The 20809-nt window shown below is 35.1% G+C and overlaps 1 protein-coding gene across 6 annotated transcripts in view; it reads left to right on the forward strand.

Moving 5' to 3' along the window:
• The window catches only part of MIPOL1 (mirror-image polydactyly 1), a 320635-nt gene that overhangs the window by 206821 nt on the left and 93005 nt on the right, over window positions 1-20809 (forward strand). For all 6 annotated transcript variants that reach the window (XM_019426118.2, XM_019426117.2, XM_019426116.2 and 3 more), the window contains one exon: window positions 3595-3689. In XM_019426118.2, coding sequence (XP_019281663.2) covers window positions 3595-3689 — 95 coding nt within the window. The remainder of the gene's footprint in view (window positions 1-3594; window positions 3690-20809) is intronic.

The raw sequence follows: 20809 nt of genomic DNA on the forward strand, positions 1-20809 counted from the left end.
AATGCCCTAATCTATAGTAGGCATTCAACAAATGGCATTGCTATTATAGTTAAACACAGATGCTTTAAAGTTACATCGATTTAGGCAGCAAGTTTGGCAGTTTCTTTACAATGTATATAATTTTATATAAAGTATATAAACACATTATACACATTTACTATAAGACCCAGCATTTCCATTCCTTGGTACTTACCTAAGAGAAATGAAGGTATAGTTGCACAAAATGACTATATGCTAATGTTTATAGCAGCTTTATTAATAATTGCTCCAAACTGGAAACAACCCAAATGTCCATCAACTGGTGAATGGATATACAGATTATGGTACATCCATACTCAGTGATATAAAGGGATGAACTATTGGTATGTGTAATGCTCAAAAGCTCAAAAGCATTAAGTGAAAGAAGCCGAATTCAAAAAGCTGCCTACTATATGATTCTGTTTATGTGACATTCTAGAAAAGGCAAAACTACAGGACTAAGAATCATAAGTGCTTGCCAGGGACTGGGCGTAAAAGGAGAGCATTGACTATATTGGTACACAAGGGAACATTTTAGAGTAATGGGAATATTCTGTTTCTTGAAGATACATTATCTATAAAGTACATAACCATATAGTGAAAGTATAAAATATCCTTGAAAATGATGAGCCCAAATTCATTGAAATGTTTCACTTGAGGCGACCGGGGGTGGGGGTGGGGGTGGGGGTGGCTGGAAGGGAAGGAAGGAATGTAACTAGTAAGTGCAATATATGGGTTGGGGTAAAAGATTTGTTTTTACATAGGAAGCAAAATAGCAAAATATTTTTTAAATTTAAAACAAAGTTTGTAACAGTGTATAAACAATCCCACCAATATTGTAAATAGGTTTACTTATACATATATTTATACATATATAAATATGTATGTATAATATACATATATTTACACACATAGTTGTAAATATACATGTCTGCTTATATATTCACATATAATTTCTGGAAGTGTATACAACAAACAGGTGACTACTAATCTCAGGAGGGGATTTGCAGTACTGAGTGTTGGAGATGGGACAAAGATTTACTTTACATTGAATATTTTCTTGTACTTTTTGAATTTCATTAGTTTTTTTAATGCATATGTTTTTATATGAATACACACATAAACGAATGCATGCAATTTTTATTAAACTGTAAGAAATATGGGAAATATGATGCCTGAGGAACAGGAAAAATATCTTGTTCACTAATTTCCTTAATGGTTTTGACATGAAGTTTGTTATTGACCTGTAATGTGATGGAATTATATGACATTAATAGTGAAACTAGGAAATAAAGTAGAAGTAAACAGTACATTTAAATTAGTTAAGTTTTCTTACATATAACATAAATCCAACTCAAGCTAGCCTAAGCCAAAAAAAGATTTATTTACCCAGGGAGTCCAAGAAATGGAATGGATCTGGAACTGTCTTGCACAGGGGATCCAGGAGTACCAGTGATGTCATCAAGATTCAGTTTTCTTCTGGAGCTGGTGGGATGGAATACTGTGTTTGAATAACCTGGATGATACATACCTGAGGTAGTGGGGAACGAAGTTCATTCTAGCCACCAGGACTGAACAAGATCACTGTGGCAAAGGGTAAGGGTATTTTTCTAAAAAGGAAATGCTAGCCAGATGAACATATATCTGATAAAATAGAAAAAGGTGGTTGTAAAGCCAGAAAGTTTAAAAATAGCTTTGAACATAGTCACCAGGGCCTAGACATAAGATTAGACATTTGGAATTAATAAATTCAGTGGATTTGCTATGAAGCAACACCAAATCTTGATAGCCAACTAAATGTGAAAAGAGAAGTGAAAAAATAAATATTACTAGAAGCACGGGAATTTAAGTAAAATTTTCATGTTCCTATTTTTGCAGAAATTTCTTAGGCAGAAATCTTCATTTTGGCTTTTTCCTACTAGAGCATTGTTGGTTTTGTTTTTTGGTTTCAGAGGGGTTTTGGATTTGTTTTTTGTTTTTTTTTTTTGTTTGTTTCGTTGTTTTTCAGCAGAAGTACCAGGTTAAAAAAAAAAATCAGAATAGTCATCTAAGGTATTTGTCATTGTAACATATTTATTTAGCAAATTCTCTATTACCTGTCCAGTATTTGATATTCCTTAAATACATCCAACAGGATGTTTGACATTTTGTAAGTTGAATGTGATATGTCCTTTTTTGTGTAATTCTTTTTGACTAACCATTTAGTCACGATGGGTATCTGTGCCTTTCATGTTAGCATTTCAGTCACGTTTTATAATTTACTGAAAATTGGCAATGCTGTCAATTATTGGCATAAAGAACCAGCCACCTATTTTTAAATGCTTTTTAATAATTTTTGAGAATGTTTTATCTATAATTCTAGAATGTGACATGTTAAGGCAAGCACTCAAATATCTTAAATTTAATTAAGAAGTAACTCTGTTAGATTTGCTAACCCAGATAGAGAACAAATCAATTAATTTAATTCCTAAATTATATACTGAGACCTGAACTGCTACATGTTTTTATTATTCTGTTATTTAAATAGAAAAGTGGCATTGTCCAGTGTTCACTTACATGACACTACTTTTCCTCTGGTCAGGATTTCACAGTTTGTCTTATGACTTCATTCTTATGGAAGAAAATAATCCCAGAGAAATTATATGAGTTCAACAAAATTAGTGAACTTCTGCCTCCAAACTCAAGTACTTTTTAATTATTGCCATTAGTGTGTGCAAGGTATGTGATAACATCATTGAAAGTGAAAGACAGTATTTTCATGCAAATTAAGCTGTGAATAAACAAAACCGAAATCTGAATACTAGCACCCTATTTTAAAAGTTCTGATGAAAACTCTTTTGGGCTATACCTGAAACCCAATGGGAAAGGTGGTTGGAAGTTGGCAATTCTTTTAAAATTACAAGTTTGAACTCTCGAAAAACTGATTACAGACCCTTTAAAATTTAAATACTATAGGCAGAGCGGAACAATAACATCCCTTGAATAAAATACCACTAACACTCAAGATTGTTGCCATTCTCCCTTTAGAGATTTTTTTTTCCCTGCCGAAAAGGAATTGCAAAGGTTAAGTCATATCTGTAAGAATCAGGTTGTAGTCTTGTGTATTTTTTTCACATTAAATATCAAAGATGGCTTAACATATTTAGCATTTTCTGGGTTTTACTATTAATAAAGTTAAAAGAAAATCCAGTGTGATCAGGCAGTGGAGCCACATTAAGTTTGTATGCGAAACACCCATTGTGCTTATCTTATTCTTGATATTGCTCTGAACCCATGTTCCACATTCTGAGTTCTGTGTATAAAGTTAAACATTGCAGAAGGGCATATATCTGATGATACAGATGAATAAGGTTGAAGTTTAGTAATGAGCAAAGTTGATAAATTTAATATGTTCTTGTCTTCAATATGTCTTTTATTAATATAATTTGATTATTTTGTGGGAAATTATGAAACACTACTAAAAATACTGATAGATTATAAAACTACCAGAAATTTAAGGTTCCTGTTTATACTATAATATATATTTTAACATACCAAAACCAATATTAAATTTCTTAAAATATTAATTACTTACAGGCAAAGTTGTTAGCTATGCAAGAAGCCAGAGAAACTGCAATTCAACAGTACAAAAGACTAGAGGAAGAAATAGAAACACTTCGTGTTTACTACAGGTAAAATTCTTTTTAACCTGGGCATAAAGAAATGTTGGTTTGGGAAATGTTTCTACCCAGTTTTACAGTGAGTGAAGAAATACCTCAAGGAAATTAAACATTATTCAGTTAAAATATTTTTGTAATTTTAAAATGATTCAGGCACAAAATATTCTTTATTTTACCTTTTTTTTCTTTCCTGCATTTGGTAAAATTTAAGCTTAGATTCCCATCAGATTTATAAAATTTACATAACTTATAACCAGTTGTCTGAATGGAGTCTAGTTAACTATTGAACTATTTGCTCATCTAAATGCCACCTCTAAAATGATACATATTTTTAAAATAGTACATGAATAGCAGTAATAACAGCCTTTCACCAATTATAATATAATATGAGAAGTTTCTAAAGGAATGCCACTGAAGGATTTTTAACACTAATTTATGCTCCAAGAGTAGTTGTGAAATTAACTCAGTAGGTCACACTGGCATTTTTTAATGAAAAGAAATAGAATAGAAGATGTCAGAGTGCATTTCCTGTAGTTAAAGTAAATATTGTTTTGTGATACTTTGGTTTCAGTTTTGTGTTGTGCGAGAGAGAAATAAGATTGTTGGGTTATCTGTAAAATATCTGTAGATTTTTTCACAAAGGATCATTGTAAAAACAAAAAAAGTTTTGAAAAATGATGTACAATGTTCTATATGTTCTCTGATACTTGATAAGATTAAAAAGAATCTGAAGTCTAAAACGTAAGAATTCACTAACTTGGGCTGTGGGTATTTGAAAGATTTTCTTTTAGTTTTTTGCCTCCTCTCAGAACAATGTGGTTAAGTGCATAAAATGCAATTAAATCAAAATCAGTTTTACTGAAATAGTTATGCAAGTATGTCATATTACTATATTCACACATCGTTATTAATACATTAAATAACTAGGTCTAACACCAAGTCTATTAACAACCATAATTTCAAAGTAGTGATGACTGTAAATGATATTTTGGGGATAACTGCAAACACTGAAATGTGATGTGAAAATATCAGTGGCTTCTATGGGTGCAAATTCTCTATATAAAGAGGTAACCAAGTAAAATTAGGTCATTAGCATGGGCTCTAACCAAATATGACTGATGTTTTCATAACAAGTAGAAATTTGGACATAGAGACGCACACATACAGGAAGGCTGTCCAGAGACACCAAGAGAAGACAGCCTTTTGCCTGGCATCCACAAGTCAAGTAATCCCAAAGATTGGCAGCAAATACCAAAATCTAGAGGAGGCCTGGGAGGATTCTCACCTATTCCATCAAAGAGAGGATAGTCCAACTGACATGTTGATTTTGGAGCTGTAGCTTCCAGAACTCTGAGACAATAAATTTCTGTTTTAAGTCTCCCAGTTTGTGCTACAATGTTACAGCAGCCTTAGGAATTAATGCAGTTATCAAATATTAAGTATGTTTGGGGCACCTGATGGTGAAGTGTCTGACTCTTGATTTTGGCTCAGGTCATGATCTCAATAGTTGGTGAGTTTGAGCCCCACATCAGGCTCCATGCTGACAGTGCAGAGCCTGCTTGGGATTCTATCTCCCTCTCTCTCTACCTCTGTCTCCCTCTCTCAAAATAAATAAATAAACTTAAAAAAATATTAAGTAAATTGATTGATGACTGGGAAGTCATTTGCCTGCAGTTAGAAGCAGTGTCTATGTGTGGTCATGTAGATAAGCAGAAACCTGATAATGGATGAAGACATCTCAGCAACCCACCCTTTTTTTTTTTTTTTAAACTATAGAGTGGATATGACAGTCTTTCCTCCATACTTTACACCAGTGGATTCTCCACTGTAGCTGTGCATTAAAATCACCTGAAGAGCTTCTAAAAGCCCTAATCCCCATCTCCTCCCAGGCCAATTACATTGGAGTCTCGGTGTAGGACTAGGCTCAGTGTGTTTTAAGGTCCCTAGAAATTCCCACATGTATCCAAGTTTGAGGGATGCTGCTTTGCATGCACATTTCAGATAGCTACGTTACATCAGGGTCTCTTCTTGGTGGAATAATAGAGGCATATATTAAACCCTCTACTAGGACTTAAAGTATCGTATGATTTGTGCCCAGACCTTGGATACCGCAGTGTGGTATGAAGTAGCTTCACTCTATTGATAAGGGAGAGTTTTTATGGAACCTTTTCCTGCCATCCTTGTGAGATAGAACAGCGGGTGTTTATTGATAAAATGACAGTGTCCAAAAATTCTGAGAGGCATATGATATTCTTACATGAACTGACATTTCTTCTTCAAAAATGAACCTGATGCCAGTTCTCAATGCTCCTCCTTCTTTCTATTGAATTGCAGAAGATTACTGAGAGATTTTTGAAAATTGTAAAGCTAAACTATTTGTTTTTCAAAGACTTTTTAATCTACATGATTGTAACAGAGTTGAACAACTCTTCGAGTTAACAGTTGTTGGCTCAAAGATATTCTTCACATATACCCCTCTTACTGCTACTTAAAAAAAAAAATACTGGTAGTATGGTGAAGCTCCTGGGATTTGCACTTAGAGAGCCCTGCCTTTATGACTTATATAAATGAACTTCTCCAAGACCATTTCCTTTTTTGTGAAATTAGAATTCTAGTACCTACCTCATACACTTGTTTTAAGTATGTATAGCTCTTAGCTTTTTGTTTGAAATTATGTTGTCATTAGTAACCTCCACAGAAGTGGTTTTAATAAAGCATTAGATGTAGAAGTCAGTTAGCTGTGAATTGAAGAGTGATTAGAGGTAAAGTAGTAATTTGGACAATAGAATGGTCCTTGAAGAAGCCTGAATAAGAAAGATGTTAATGATAGTTGAGAAGAAAGGAAGATAGGTTAAGGACTTATGTTTTTTGTTTTTGAAAAATGGCAGATATTTGAGCCTGTTTATGACTAATTGGAAGGAGCCAAGAGAGAGATTGTCAGGGAACAGGATTCCTAAAGAAATAGGAAGAGATGGAAATTAGAATCTGCAAAAGAGTTTACCTTGAACAGGAAGATGGTCACAGACAGGAGTGAAGGAGATAAGAATAGCTGTGGAATACAAATGAAACTCAGTTTGCAATTAATAGGCTTCATTTTTTTCTGCAAAGTAAGGGTCACCGTGAGCTTCTAAAGTGACGGAGGACAGGAAGTTTTGGAAGGAATAACAGAGCAGCTACTGAAGAGAATGGGAAAGAGAACTGAATAAGGGCAAAAAGAACAAGACAAGCAATCCTGAAGAGTCAGCTGGGGATAGATGCTATAGATTTTTATGAGTTCTGGTTTGTACAGTTGTGTAACTTCACACATTCAGTGGTTCTTGTAAACACAAGAAGCAAAGAAGGCAAAGAATTGGAATGATTCAGGATTACAAATATGCAGGACTAACATGATGAAGAGGAGAGTGGTTGAAAGTAAACTAGCAAAAAGGTGTTGAAATGATGAATGATAGTCTGAGCTAAATAGGGCAGGAAATAAAATTAAGAGTATACCAAGAGAAAAAGGAGAAATCCAGAAACCATACATCTTGAGATCAAAAAGCAAAAGTAGTGGGAATAAGAAAATTCAGGAGCTAAAAGGATCAGATTGTAGTCAGAAAGTGGAACATTGCTCTTTAAGATCTCAGAGATTGCACTCATTCTCAGCATTGACAATATTTAAAAGTATTGCCTTAGTAGTAGATAGTTGAAACTGAGAAAGGTAGGGGTCACTAGATATAAAGAAGTCAAGGATTTATGAAACTAACGTACTTAAATACCCATTTGGATATTGTCTCTGAAAATATTGGCATATGTTGAGGTACTCACTGTAAGTGCCATAATGGAAAACGACCTAAAAATAAGGAGATAAAAGCTACATGTTGAAATAAACAGCTGTATGTATAGAAGGATGAACCATGCAGTGTGTGATGCACAGGAGAATGCGTGGTGTCTATGAGGAAAGTTGCACCCTTTAGGAAGATCCATATTTCTATCAAAACAAAAAGGTATAGATAACTTTTGTGCATTGTTGATGGGGATGTAAAATGATACATCTGCTGTGGAAAACAGTTTGGCAGGTCCTCAAAAAGTTAGACATGGAATTCCTACATGATCCAGCAATTCTACACATAGGATATACCCTAAAAGAACTGAAAGCAAGGACTCAGATACACGCCACTGTTTGTACTGTATTGTTCAAATTAGTCAAAAAGTGAAAACAACTCAAGTGCCCATCTACAGATAAATGAATTAAAAAAATGTGTTGTATACGTACAATGGAATATTATTCAGCCATAAAAAAGAAATGACATTCTGATGCAAGCTGCAACATGAGTGAACCTTAAAAGCATTATGCTAAGGGGAATAAGCCAGAGAGAAAAGATAAATATGATATGATTCCACTTCTGTGAGGTATCTAGAATAGGCAAATTCATAGAGACAGAAAGTAGAATAGAGTTACCAGGGGCTGAGAGAAGGAAGGAATAGGGAGCTCCCAGGGGCTGGAAGAGGAGAGAGTGGGGAGTTATGATTTAATGGGTACAGAGTTTCTGTTTGGAATGGTGAAAAAGTTCTGGATATGGATGATGTTATCTTGCCACAGTTGTTTTTAAAATGTACAAAGAATGTTCTGTGAAGATATACAGATATTTATTTTAAATAGTATGGGGGTAAAATCCCTGGGATATAAAACTCTGGGAAGAGAGAGGCAATTACCAAAAAGAACAAAGCTGAAATTTCCTGGAAGCTCACATTCTGATTTAATCGATTCAAACGAAAGTAAACAATATTTCTTACTGACCTGAATAGATGGTGGTTACAAATCCATACATGAAACACAACTAATTCATAGAAATATTGGGAGTTTTTCTTCTTACTTTCCTATGTTACAGAGGACAGGAAAAAGTTCTACTTTTATGTGAAGATAACCAAGACTAATTCTGTAGTGTGTGTGTGTGTGTGTGTGTGTGTGTGTGTGTGTGTGTGAACTCATAGATAATAAATTTTGCTTAACAAAGCTTAAGAAAAAACACATTTTCAGTTATTCAAGTCAATTTTACACTTATTTATACATATATGTATATTGTCATGTCAAACAAAGTAATTTACCAGTAATTAAGAAAAAATAGGGGCGCCTGGGTGGCTCAGTTGGTTAAGCATCCGACTTCAACTCAGTCATGATCTCACAGTTCGTGGGGTCAAGTCCCATGTTAGGCTCTGTGCTGACAGCTCAGAGCCTGGAGCCTGCTTCGGATTCTGTGTCTCCCTCTCTCTGCCCCTCCCCTGCTCATGCTCTGTCTCTTTCTGTCTCTCTCTTTCTCTCTCTGAAAAATAAACATACATTAAAAAAAAATTTAAAACTTAAAAGGAAAAATAGCTAAGGACAATATAGGAATAGGACAGTAAGCTGGAGTTAGGAGCAAGTCAGCGTACAGCTTGCATGTATATACCATGAAACAGGAGAAGAATAAGCCTAAAGAATAAGTCTGGCTCTCACCTTTCCAATAACCGAAGCAGGGGAGGATGTGTGATCAGTTATTAGTTTCAAGGACAGATTAAAATATGCTGATGACTTTCATTCTACCATGCCTTTAATTCTGCCAATTAGTGATATTGACCTTCTTCTTTTTAAATTATTTTCCAAAATAATTTTCTTTTGCTGGGTTATGTACACTAAGAGCTACTGTTACTATAACCTTTCCATTTCTCTGTATGGAGTAGGAAAATGAAAAAAGTATTTTTCTGAGTTTCTCTATTCTGTTTGTTTCCTTGGAGCTTCAGAAGATTTTGAGTACTAAGAAGAGAAATGTTGGCCTTTCATTTCCTTTGGCAGAGTTAGAGACAGGGGCAGTGAGGTAGATGTACCCATCCTAAACTTAACCATTATAACTGACGGCTCTTTCGCATTAAACCAGAAGGCATAACAAGAGAGGAATAGCAAGAGGAAGATTTAAAATAAATCTCAGTTATTACCAACGTGTTATTAGTAAAGTATCAGTACCTCCTCATTGCTGTGCTGAATGCTAAATTCATTTGCAAGAGCTTCATTAGTTTCAATCTGAACGGTTTCATCAGGGAATGATCTCAAACTTGCAAGGGTTAGATTTGTATTTTTTCCTGTATTGTAAACCTGTAGTGCTGCATTCCTGAGTTCAGGAGGCATAATAATAACAAACTCTTTCTAATGGAGAGAATGCCTAAGTTTGAACGGTTGCTAATTTTATAGTGCTTCCCTATATTTCCTTTTGCTGTAAAATGTAAATTCAAGTGTGTGAACAAGAACTAGATCCTGTTGTTTGGTGCCATTAAACCAGGATTTAATATACTTACTTATAACAACAGCAGTTTATGTCTTAGGTTTTTATTATGTTTTGTGTGATTTCTGTGTGGGAAGTTGTGATGCCTTACGGAACCTGGTAAATTTCACATTTTAGGCTAAAAGTACTGAATAGAATGCTTCATATTTTACGGTAGTATGTTTCCTAGGACTGTACTAGTACTTTCTTAATCATAGAAATCATTTTTATTTTTATTTTATTTTTTTAACTTTTTAAATGTTTATTTATTTTTGAGAGAGAGGGAGAGAGAGAGAGAGACAGAGAGACAGAGAGAGACAGAGAAAGACAATCCGAAGCAGGCTCCAGGCTCTGTGTTGACAGCACGAGGGGCTCGAACTCACAAACTGCGAGATCATGACCAGAGCCGAAGTCGGACGCTTAACCGCCTGAGCCACCCAGGCACTCCTAGAAATCATTTTTAATAGAATGGTTACATGTTTGACATACTGAAAACTAGACTAAACCTGAGCCCTGCTTACTGGTTCATAATATACATTTCAAAGTCGTATGAGCTATAATACAGAGCCCATATAAAATATCTTCAAAAAGAGAGTGAAATTCTTAATTTTTTCTACATCCCTTTTCTAAATTTTATTTAGTTATGAATCTTTTACTTAGCAACATTTTCTTGTCCGTGTATATGCTATCCATAACAGAGACATGACTGTCACTAGGATCTGGGTTTTTATTTTGTTTTGTCTTTTAGTGGTGGTTTTGGTTCAAAACAACGGTTTTGAACTGTTGTTCTCCCAGTTGGAACTATATGCATTGATAAGACAGTCAGCAGTGATTATGGCATGGAAGTTCTAGCCAGGAAGCAACATTGTTCTTAAAGTAAATCCCTCATCAAGAGGGGGTTGATCCTGACCTCATTTGTTCAGTGTTCTAATCAACGAACTGCCCAATGACATAAAAAATTTTGTCACATATGTATTTTCTACAAGAAGTAACTATCCGTGGAGTTGTGTAAATTGTACCATACTGCTAAAGCAGTAATAAAAAAAGAACAAAAGGAGACCTGAATTCTTCCATCTTTGCCATTAATCAGAATTTTTTTTTTAACATAGGCAAGCTCTAACCTTTCTAGATTTCAGTTTAACTTTGACACTAGGGGCTTTTTGTAGTTCTAACATTTTGTGAAATTTGTCACTCTTTCATGTGACGTAGATTAAATTTTATGTTTAGTGATGTTTAGAAATAGTAACTGTCTTCTTGTATCAATAAGTTGCACCTATTTTCAAGGCCTTTTTATTGCACAGCTGACTTCACCTTTACTATTCAAACCACCATTATATTTGTCGGTGGCTCTGGAATGCAAAACAAAAAAAATTAAAACAAAGTTTGAAAAACAAGAGACCTTAAGGTTTGCATTTTCTATATGTCCAATGATTTAGAATATAGTTATTAAGGATTCTTTTCTTCCTTTTCTCAACTTATAGAATGTGACATTTAATAAGTTACTTCTGAATGTCAGTTACTTCACCTGTAAACAGAGATATCTGACCTGCTTATTAGGAAAATCATGAGATAATATGTTTGGATATTTTTTGAGAAATGTAAACCACTGTGCAAGGAAATAATAGTAATATTTATAAAATTACTTGAAAAGTTTTGCTTTATTCAAATGTAACTATTAAATTAGTGAAAAGCCATTTCTACTGTAATATTTTATGTCTTCCATGACTTTGTACCCAAAAGGATATTTTTTGCATTGTCAGTTCTCACTGTTTGCTGGGCCGCCTTCTAACATCTAACAGTAAGTTAAAAAGCAAAACTAAAATTCCCTGTAATTCTACTATTCGTAGTTTTTCTATCAAATGACCCGGCCTCCTAAGAGCATTTAACAAAATATTTTGCCATTTAATCATTGTTGTTAGCAAGGCCCAGTGTTAAAATGGACTTTCCAATTCTAGGTCTTAATGTTTTCCATCTATTAACATTATTTCTATTAGCTTGAGAAAGTTTTAATTTCATGTTTTGTTAGATAAAAGAAGTAGTGTTTCCCTTGATCTTGGCACAGAATCACCATTATTATAGTTCCACAGGTGCCATTTGGCTCATGCGTAGGTAATCTTCCATTTGTCCTTTTGCACAAATTTAATCAGTAGCCAAATTTTGCTACAGTTTTCCTTGCAGTGTTTGTTACTTTTGACTTCTCATTTCCCACAGCTCCTACCTTAGATCAGACTTCTATAAATTCATGGCCAGGCTTCTCTTGCTACTTCATCTTCTTGTTTCCATTCCTTACCCCTCTTAAGATTCCTGAAACATTATTTTCAACCTCTCACTCAGACATTAGCACTATTTAATAATACCACATTACCTAAACAATAAATTCCAAGCTTTTTAGTGTAACATTTATGAACCCTTGTTTGTGAGAGACAGAGCACAAGCAGGGGAGAGGCAGAAAGAAAGAGGGACACAGAATCTGAAGCAGGCTCCAGGTTCTGAGCTGTCAGCACAGAGCCCGACGCAGTTGGAACTCACTAATTGCAAGATCATGACCTGACCTGAAGTTGACTGAGCCACCAGGCACCCCGACTGCCACCGGTATTTCTGAATTAACATGTCGCCAGTCATCTTCTTGCCTGCTGATTTCATTCACATCAGTGTCACCCGTGTCAGTACACTGCCTCACACATAGTAGGCACTCGACAAATATTTGTTAATACTGAATTGACTATTATTTGCACTCCCAAAAGGAACTGCTCACAATTTCTTGGACACACCTCACAATTTCCCACTCCAGTGCTTTGATTAACTGTTCAATTAATCTTTTTCTTATCTTTCAACCAGAAATGATCTCATTCTACCTGAAGTGAACTACCATGGTTCTTCATAGTGGCTGTGTCACAATATATACCTCATGCTTACCTATGTAATAGTTGTGTGGGTATTTCTCTTAATTCTTCCACCAGGGCTTCTATTCTTTATATACACCAGGCCTTCAGTAAATATTTGCCAAACAGATGAATAAACAATGAAATTTAACACTAGATTGAAAGTTTCTTCAGATGAGACGTTTCTTCTGCAGAGTAGAACTGAGTGCAGTGCATACAGTAAGAGCTCAATGCTGAATGAAATGATTGGAAATAGTATGGACCTAGTCCAACATCTTGGTTAGTCATTTGCAGAGGTGTGGGACACAACAGGGTCTCCATATAAGAGAGTATGCCATCTTCCACCAAGTTTATTTTTTCCCAGGCAACAGTGTTCAAATTTGAAAACCGTTATTAGAAAACACTTATGTGAATATTACTTTTTTAGAAATTTAGAATTAAGAACTCAATATTTTTACCATATATCAATGTCATATATGATGTTCATTGCAGTATTGTTTCTTATAGTGAAAAAATCAATTAGAATTTTCCCTATGGATGTTTTTTTTTAATGAGCATATTATTTAAAAATATCAATTGTCAAAATAAAAACTGGAAAATCTACCAACATGGGACCCTTAGGATTATGGCGTGGTGTGTGTATTAGGGTTCTCCAGAGCAACAGAACCAATAAACTGCATGTGTACATGGAGAGAGATTTATCTTAAAGAATTGATATGCATTTATGGGAGGGGAGGGGTGGCCAGTCTAAAATCTGCCAGGTAAGCCAGCTGGCTGGAGAACTAGGGAAGAGTTGATATTGCTGTCATGAGTCCAAAAATGCAGAATTCCTTCTTCCTTGGGGATCTCATTCTTTTTCTTAAAGCCTTCAACTGATTGGATGACCATCACCCCTCATATTATGAAGAGTAATCTGCTTTCCTCAAAGTCTATTGATCTACATAATAATCATATCTAATAAATACCTTTACAGCAACATCTAGACTGATATTTGAACAGGTATCTGGGTACCGTAGCCTAACAAGTTGACAGAATCAACAGTCACACCTGTGTGTTTCAACAGTCAGCTGGGGCTAAGTAGAAGCTACTTTCTCTGAAAGGAGCATGCACTCTCTGTTTCACCACATTTCCCCATCCAGCCTACTTCATGCATTTAAATCATCTGCCTCAGTCGTACAGGCATGTAAGTTTGTGTCGCAGATGTGTGTTGTGATCTTATTTATAAAAGGAGTGTGTGTACACATTACGTATGCACCGGCCCCGGGCTGCTTCTCTAACCTCATTCATTAACATGTTTCTACTCTTGCTTTACTCTAGCTACACTAGTTCCCTTATTATCACAGACCTTCTAAGAACACTGCCATCTCAGGGCCTTGACTTTTTTTTCTCCTCTGCCCTCTCACTGTGATGAGTCCCCTCCTTCACTCTGTTCACTTTTCTGTTTAAATGTACCTGACCATCTAAAATAGCTTATCCACTATCTGCACCACTGTTACCCTCCTTTACTTTTCTTCATACTAGACAACCCCACATGACACTAGCCTGTATTTGTGGACTATCTTCTGAAATTAAATTCTGCAAGGACAAGGATTTTGTTTCCATATCACTGCATCTTATACTTGAATCAGTTCTTAGCATACTTTTAATGATCAATAGAAGTTCTCTGAATGTATGAATATATGCTTAAACATTGTAATACATCAGAAACTTAGCAGGTTATCTGGGAAATGAGACTAGGTGTAACAAATTAATTACCTGGTGAGAGAAGAAGAAATTTTAAAAAAATAATGTTTGATTTATTTTTGATAGAGAGAGAGACAGAGACAGAGACAAAATGAGCGGGGGAGGGGCAGAGAGAGAGGGAGACACAGAATCCCTGAAGCAGGCTCTAGGCTCTGAGCTGTCAGCACAGAGCCCCATGGGGCTCAAACTTGTGAACCACGAGACTGTGTCCTGAGCCAAAGCTGGACGCTTACCTGCCTGAGGCACCCAGGTGCCCCAAGAGGAAATTTTAGACTGCATTTCATACCTTCATAAAGTGTTTGAGGTTTTTGTGAGTATGCATTACTTTTATATAAAAATAGATGTGTAACACCTATTTTGTGTCACACCTATTGTGTGTGACAATGAAGTTCATTTTCTGTAGTAGATGTTATTAGTGTTGTGCTTTACAAAAAGATAAGATGTATGAGAGAACGAAAATTCAAAGTAGATTTGCCTTACATTATGAAATATGTTTCTGTATGAAATATGTTTCTGTAAGTGATAAGTTCACTTATATTTTAAGTTTGCCAAAAATTTTAAAGTATTTTCAAGTACTTTATGTGGCAAAAATCCAAGCACTTTTAAAAAAATAAAATATTAAAGGAAAGTACCAGCTTGAAAAGAAGTATTAACCTAAACATTCTTCTGCCACTTGGTAGCAGCAGGGGCCCATGACAGATTAGTGAGGAAAAGGGCACCTTTAAAAAAAAAAAAAAAAATCCAATCCTATGAACATTAGCTATGGCCAGAAATGACCATGAAAAGAGAGAATCCCCTCATATTTCAAGAGACTTCACTGGGTACAATTAGGTTTAATTTAGCATATTTGAATTAAAAATATTTTTCTCTTTCTATACATGACATATGTGTTAGTAATGCATTGAAGTTTTATCAAATCTACACTAGTTTAAAATATTTGGCAAATGGAAGTAATGCCTAATAATTGAAGACCTTTCTTCAGAAACATTGTGATTCATTAACCATAAAAAAAAAAATAATGATGCTAACATATAGAACGAGGTACAACAAACTGAGGTCTTTGAGCTACTCTTGATTTCTATAAACTTTCTAATGCTCCTGCTGTCATAAAGAGCTTAGTAAATATTGACTGAGGATGATGATGATCCAGCAGTATTTTTAAGACTGTGTGGCACTGGCAGTACACTCAGATATCCGGGACTTAAGGTTGTCATTTTGCCATGAGGCCCTTCCACCTGGGCCTCTCCCAAAAGGACAAATGTTTACCTGCAGTTAGGCATTTAAATGTGTAAATATTCCAGTCTCAATTATATACGAAGTAGCTAGAGTTTTCACTCTGAATCATGAAGTAGTTGTTCCCCAAAGTTTAAATTGATGTTCTAAAAGTTTACAGAAGTCAAAATAGGGTTACTTGAATATTATTTTCCATAATTCCAAACAAACGTTTTTTTATGGACATAGGTCAATATGAAAATATTTTGTTCCTTTTACAGTTCCAAACCCAGGATATTTATGAAACATCTGCCTTTATTAGGGTTTAATTTACTATTCTGCTTAGTTGTTATGTTTTAAATATTTTGCAGTATATCTTGTTCCTTTTAACTTATAAGGGTTTTATGACTATCAGTATTCTGTTAATATATTTCCTTAATGTAGTTCCAGTCATTTCCCATTTAGTTCTCATTAGATCAGAAGTAAACAATAATCAGTTACTACATGAAACCATCAAGAAATTCAAAAGCCTAGGGATTATTTTTTAGTTCAGTTTTATTAGACATTATTGATCTGAAATATTTTAATTTACTTTCATCCGTGGAAAGTTCAGTTGTGCTAGCAAGCTAGGTCAGATATTCTAAATCGTAAAAAATGAAAATTTTCTGAAACATCAGTTGTACGGAAAAATGTGAGAATTGAGGTTTTGTTCCAGACAGTTGGACACACTACAGCATCATTGGCTCATAATTGAGCTATGTAAGTTTCCTGATTTTGTTTGATTTTACTTTTTTTGAATTTGTTTGGTTTTGTTGTATATATTCAGAATTGAAATAACCATTTATCTAATTTTTCTACTCTGTTACCTGAAAACTAAAGTGAAACGAAGGAGTCAAGTGTTAGTCCTTTGTGTCCTGACATGATTCTTAATAGCTATTTCTTTTTGCTTTGTAATTAGTAATATGATGAAAAGGTGACAAACAGACTTCAATTATAATTCATATGAAGAAAACTTCATTTATTTCTAAATCTGATTTAGTTGGATCTTTATCGTTTTATTTATAAAATTTTATTTTGCATTTATTTTGTTTGGTACGACACAATGTTTTAATTCAGAGCTGACATAATAGTAAGACAAATGGTATTGATTCTGACTTCTTAGCTAAGTGACCTTTGACAGGTAATTAACCTGTCTGAGCCTCAATTTCCTGACCTGTAAAATCAGGATTGTAATATTACCTGCCTCATATTATTTTTGAGAAAAATAAAATGAAATAATGCATGCCAAATGCTTTGTACAGTTGCTGGGTATAGGCTTAGGTATTTAATAAATGTGAACAATTGTTATTATAATCTCTGTGCTGAGTTTATATTGAGTTGTCATTCACTTTTCTTTGAGATTCTCTTAATACATTTCCTTTTTTTTTTTTTTTAAAGTATTTTTGACTCAAAATACCATATTGAGACTGCAATATGGAATTGTTTGATCTTTCTTTAGGGACAAGTTTTCACTGGAATTATTTTTTTCTTGTTGTAGGATACTTTAAAAAAAAAATTAGTTACGGGGCGCCAGGTGGCTCAGTCAGTTAAACATCTGACTTTGGCTCAGGTCATGATCTCGTAGTTTGTGAGTTCGAGCCCGTGTCTAAGGCTATCAGCTTGGAACCTGCTTCAGGTTCTGTGTCTCACTCTCTCTTTGCCCTCTCCCCTGCTCGCTCTCTCTCTCTCTCAAAAATAAATAAACATTAAATATATACATATATATTTAGTCAAAAGGATGTGCTTGAACTTAGATTTGGCTCTGTTTTTATTAACAGTTTAGTTTCAGGAGTTGTTTCTTTACACAGGAACATTTTAGTGGTCAGAAAACTATTGAGAATTAAAAAATTAATACTTTCATTCTTATTATACATTATTAAAAACATATTTTTCAGACTTCACACTCAAAATATACCATTTCTCCCAATGTTTTCTAATATAAAATCTCCCCAAGAAAATAATAAGGATGTAATTTTAAAGCTATTCTTCTGTTCTTTTATCTTAGAGTTTGGTACATTCATTATCTTCCTTAATTCCTTCAACATCCTTGTGAGGTGTTATCCCTTTTTACAGATCAGGAAACTGAAACCCAGAGCTATGAACTAACTTACCCTAGGTCACATCAGGGCCAGTAACACAAGTTAAATATTACCTAACTCATCTAATACTTGGGCCTTTTACTTATCTACTAGACAGCTTCCCCCACCCTGCCTGTCTCAAAAAGACTGCTGAGGCTAAACTGGTACTTCAGCATTATTTTCCTGATTTGGATATACTTGATATGTTTGTCACATTAAACACACCTCTAAGACCACGTTAAAGACATGTTAAAACGGTGAAAGAATTTGACCTGCTTTGGAGTTTAACAGTCTTTGTCTGTGTTCAACCAAACTATACAAATTACAACCGCAGTCAATGTCTGGATTTATAAATAGACTACCTCTGAATTTTTTTGCAACCTTTAAGCTCTAGCATTATATCATATGTCAGACTACAGAAAGTAAATACTGTGCCTGAAAGTAATTTTATCCACATATTTATTTTTATTTGCATGTTGTAGTATTATATTATTTTATCACTGCTCTAGCACAATCAGTAAAATAACATTAACTGTGTTAGAAGTAATCATTAACCAAATAGCCATTTTTAATTTAATATGAATTTATTAAGAGCCTACTATATACTACGGAGTGTGCAGTCTCCTATGGAGAATAAAGTAACAGAGGATAAGATGCAGTTGATACAGTCAAAAATATTAGAATTAAGTAGAAAGAAAAGAATATACTCAAAATAAGCCTAAAAAATTACATGCTGTTAAATAAAATTAACTTGACATTGCCATAGAAAATCACAGAAGGGAAAAATTATTATAGACTGAAATAGACAAAGTTTTATGGAATGCTTGGAAATTGAAATATGAACAAATGAGATTCTGATAGAAAGAGAGGAGGAGGAAGAGGACATTGTAGTCTGGAAGAACAGTACAAGCAAAGAACAGTATAAGCAAAAGTGAAAACGTTGTAATGAGCATAGTGCGTTATGTAATGGAATTGAGAGAAGGTTGCAGGAATTTGCTCTCATGAATTTAAGATTGATTCTGTATTCTTTACAGATATAGAGCTTGGAAATTAGCATATCACCCAGCAGTTCCATTCCTGGGTATATACACAAAAGAGTTCAAAACAGGTATGCAAACAAAAACTTGCATAGTAATGTTCACAACAGAATTGCTAACAATAGCCAAAAATTGGAAACAACTAAAATGTCCACCAACTAATGAATAAACAGAAGTGGTATATCCATATAATGGAATATTATTCAGCCATAAAAAGGAATGACATACTGATACATGCTACAGCATGGATGAACATGCTAAATGAAAGAAGCCAGGGGCAAAGGTGCATTTTGCATGATTTTTTTTTTTCTGTGAAATATCCAGGATCAGCAAATACATAAATAGAAAGCAGGTTAGTGGTTTCCAGGGACTGGAGATCATGAGGAATGGGAAGTGACTGCTTAATGGATACAGGGTTTCCTTTGGGGATGATTAAAATATTTTGAAACTAAATGCTGATGACAGTTGTGTAACATTGTGTGTCACTAGTAGTATATTTTATGGTATGTTTATTCTAAAAAAAAAAGATAAAAAAAACAAACAACCAGAATGCTAGCAAACTTAACCCAGTAACATATAAAAAGAATTATTTACCATGACCAAGCAAGATTTATCCCAAGATTGCAAAGTAGGCTTAATTAACATCTGAAGATCAAGAAATAGAATACGCTTTATCAGTTTGGTAGGACTGCCACAACAAAGTGCCTTAGACCAGGTAGCTTAAACAACAGACAATTTTTTTAAGTTTATTTATTTATTAGGAGAGACAGAAACTGCACAAGTGGGGGAAGGACAGAGAAAAGGGAGAGAGAAAGAATCCCAAGCGAGCTCCGCTCTGCCAGAACAGAGCCTGATGCAGGGCTCAGACTCCCAAAACCGTAAGGTCATGACCTGAGCCAAAACCAAGAGTCGGACTTAACCACCTGAGCCACCTAAGCGCCCCAAATAGCAGAAATTTATTTCCTCAGTTTTGGAGACTAGAAGTTCAAGATCAAGGTGTCATCAGGTCTGGTTTCTCCTGAGGTCTCTCTCCTTGACTTGCAGATGGCCACCTTCTTTCTGTGTTCCCACACAGTCTTTCCTCTGTGCACACACATCCCTGATGTCTCTCTCCATATATCTAATCTCTTCTTATAGTCATCAGTCAGGCTGGATTAGGGCCCACCGTAATATCCTCAGTTTAAGCTAATTACTTCATTAAATGCCCTATCTCCAAAAACAGTACATTCTGAGGTACTGGGTATCAGGGCTTCAATGTGTGAATTGGGTTGAAGGGCACACAATCCAGTCCAGAACACTCCAAAATTAACGTCCTCCTCACATGCAAAATACATTCATCACAAAGCCACAAGCCCAAAAGTCTTAGCCCACTATTGCATCCACTCCCAAGTCCTAAATCTCATCTAAATCAAGTGTGGGTAAAATTTCAGGTATGATTCATTCTGAGGCAGAATTCTCCTCCAACTGTAAAACTGTGAAACCAGACAAGTTATCTGCTTCCAAAATACAAGGCTAGGACAGACATAGGATAGACATTTCCATTCCAAAAAAGAAGAAATCAGAAAGAAAAAAAGGGGTCGCAGTTCCCAGTCAAGTCCAAAACCTATCCAGGAAGAATTCATTAGATTTTAAGGCTCTAGAATAATCCTCTTTGGCTCATTGCTCTGTCCTCTGGGCCCAGTGAGATAGCAGCCTCACCTTCCAGGCCTATGAGGTTAGCAGTCACACACTGGCCGTAGGTAGCAATATTGCCCCCATATCCCTGGACAGCAGCTTTGCCCCAAGGCCAGGGGGACAGCCTGACCCCCTGAAACCAAGGAGGAGACCACCTTGCCCACTGGGTCTGTGCTGGGGTAGCCACCCTGAGGA

This window comes from Panthera pardus, unplaced genomic scaffold (genome assembly GCF_024362965.1).
Source record: "Panthera pardus isolate Hobbes unplaced genomic scaffold, ASM2436296v1 HiC_scaffold_24, whole genome shotgun sequence".
In the NCBI taxonomy this organism is placed as follows: Eukaryota; Metazoa; Chordata; class Mammalia; order Carnivora; family Felidae; genus Panthera; species Panthera pardus.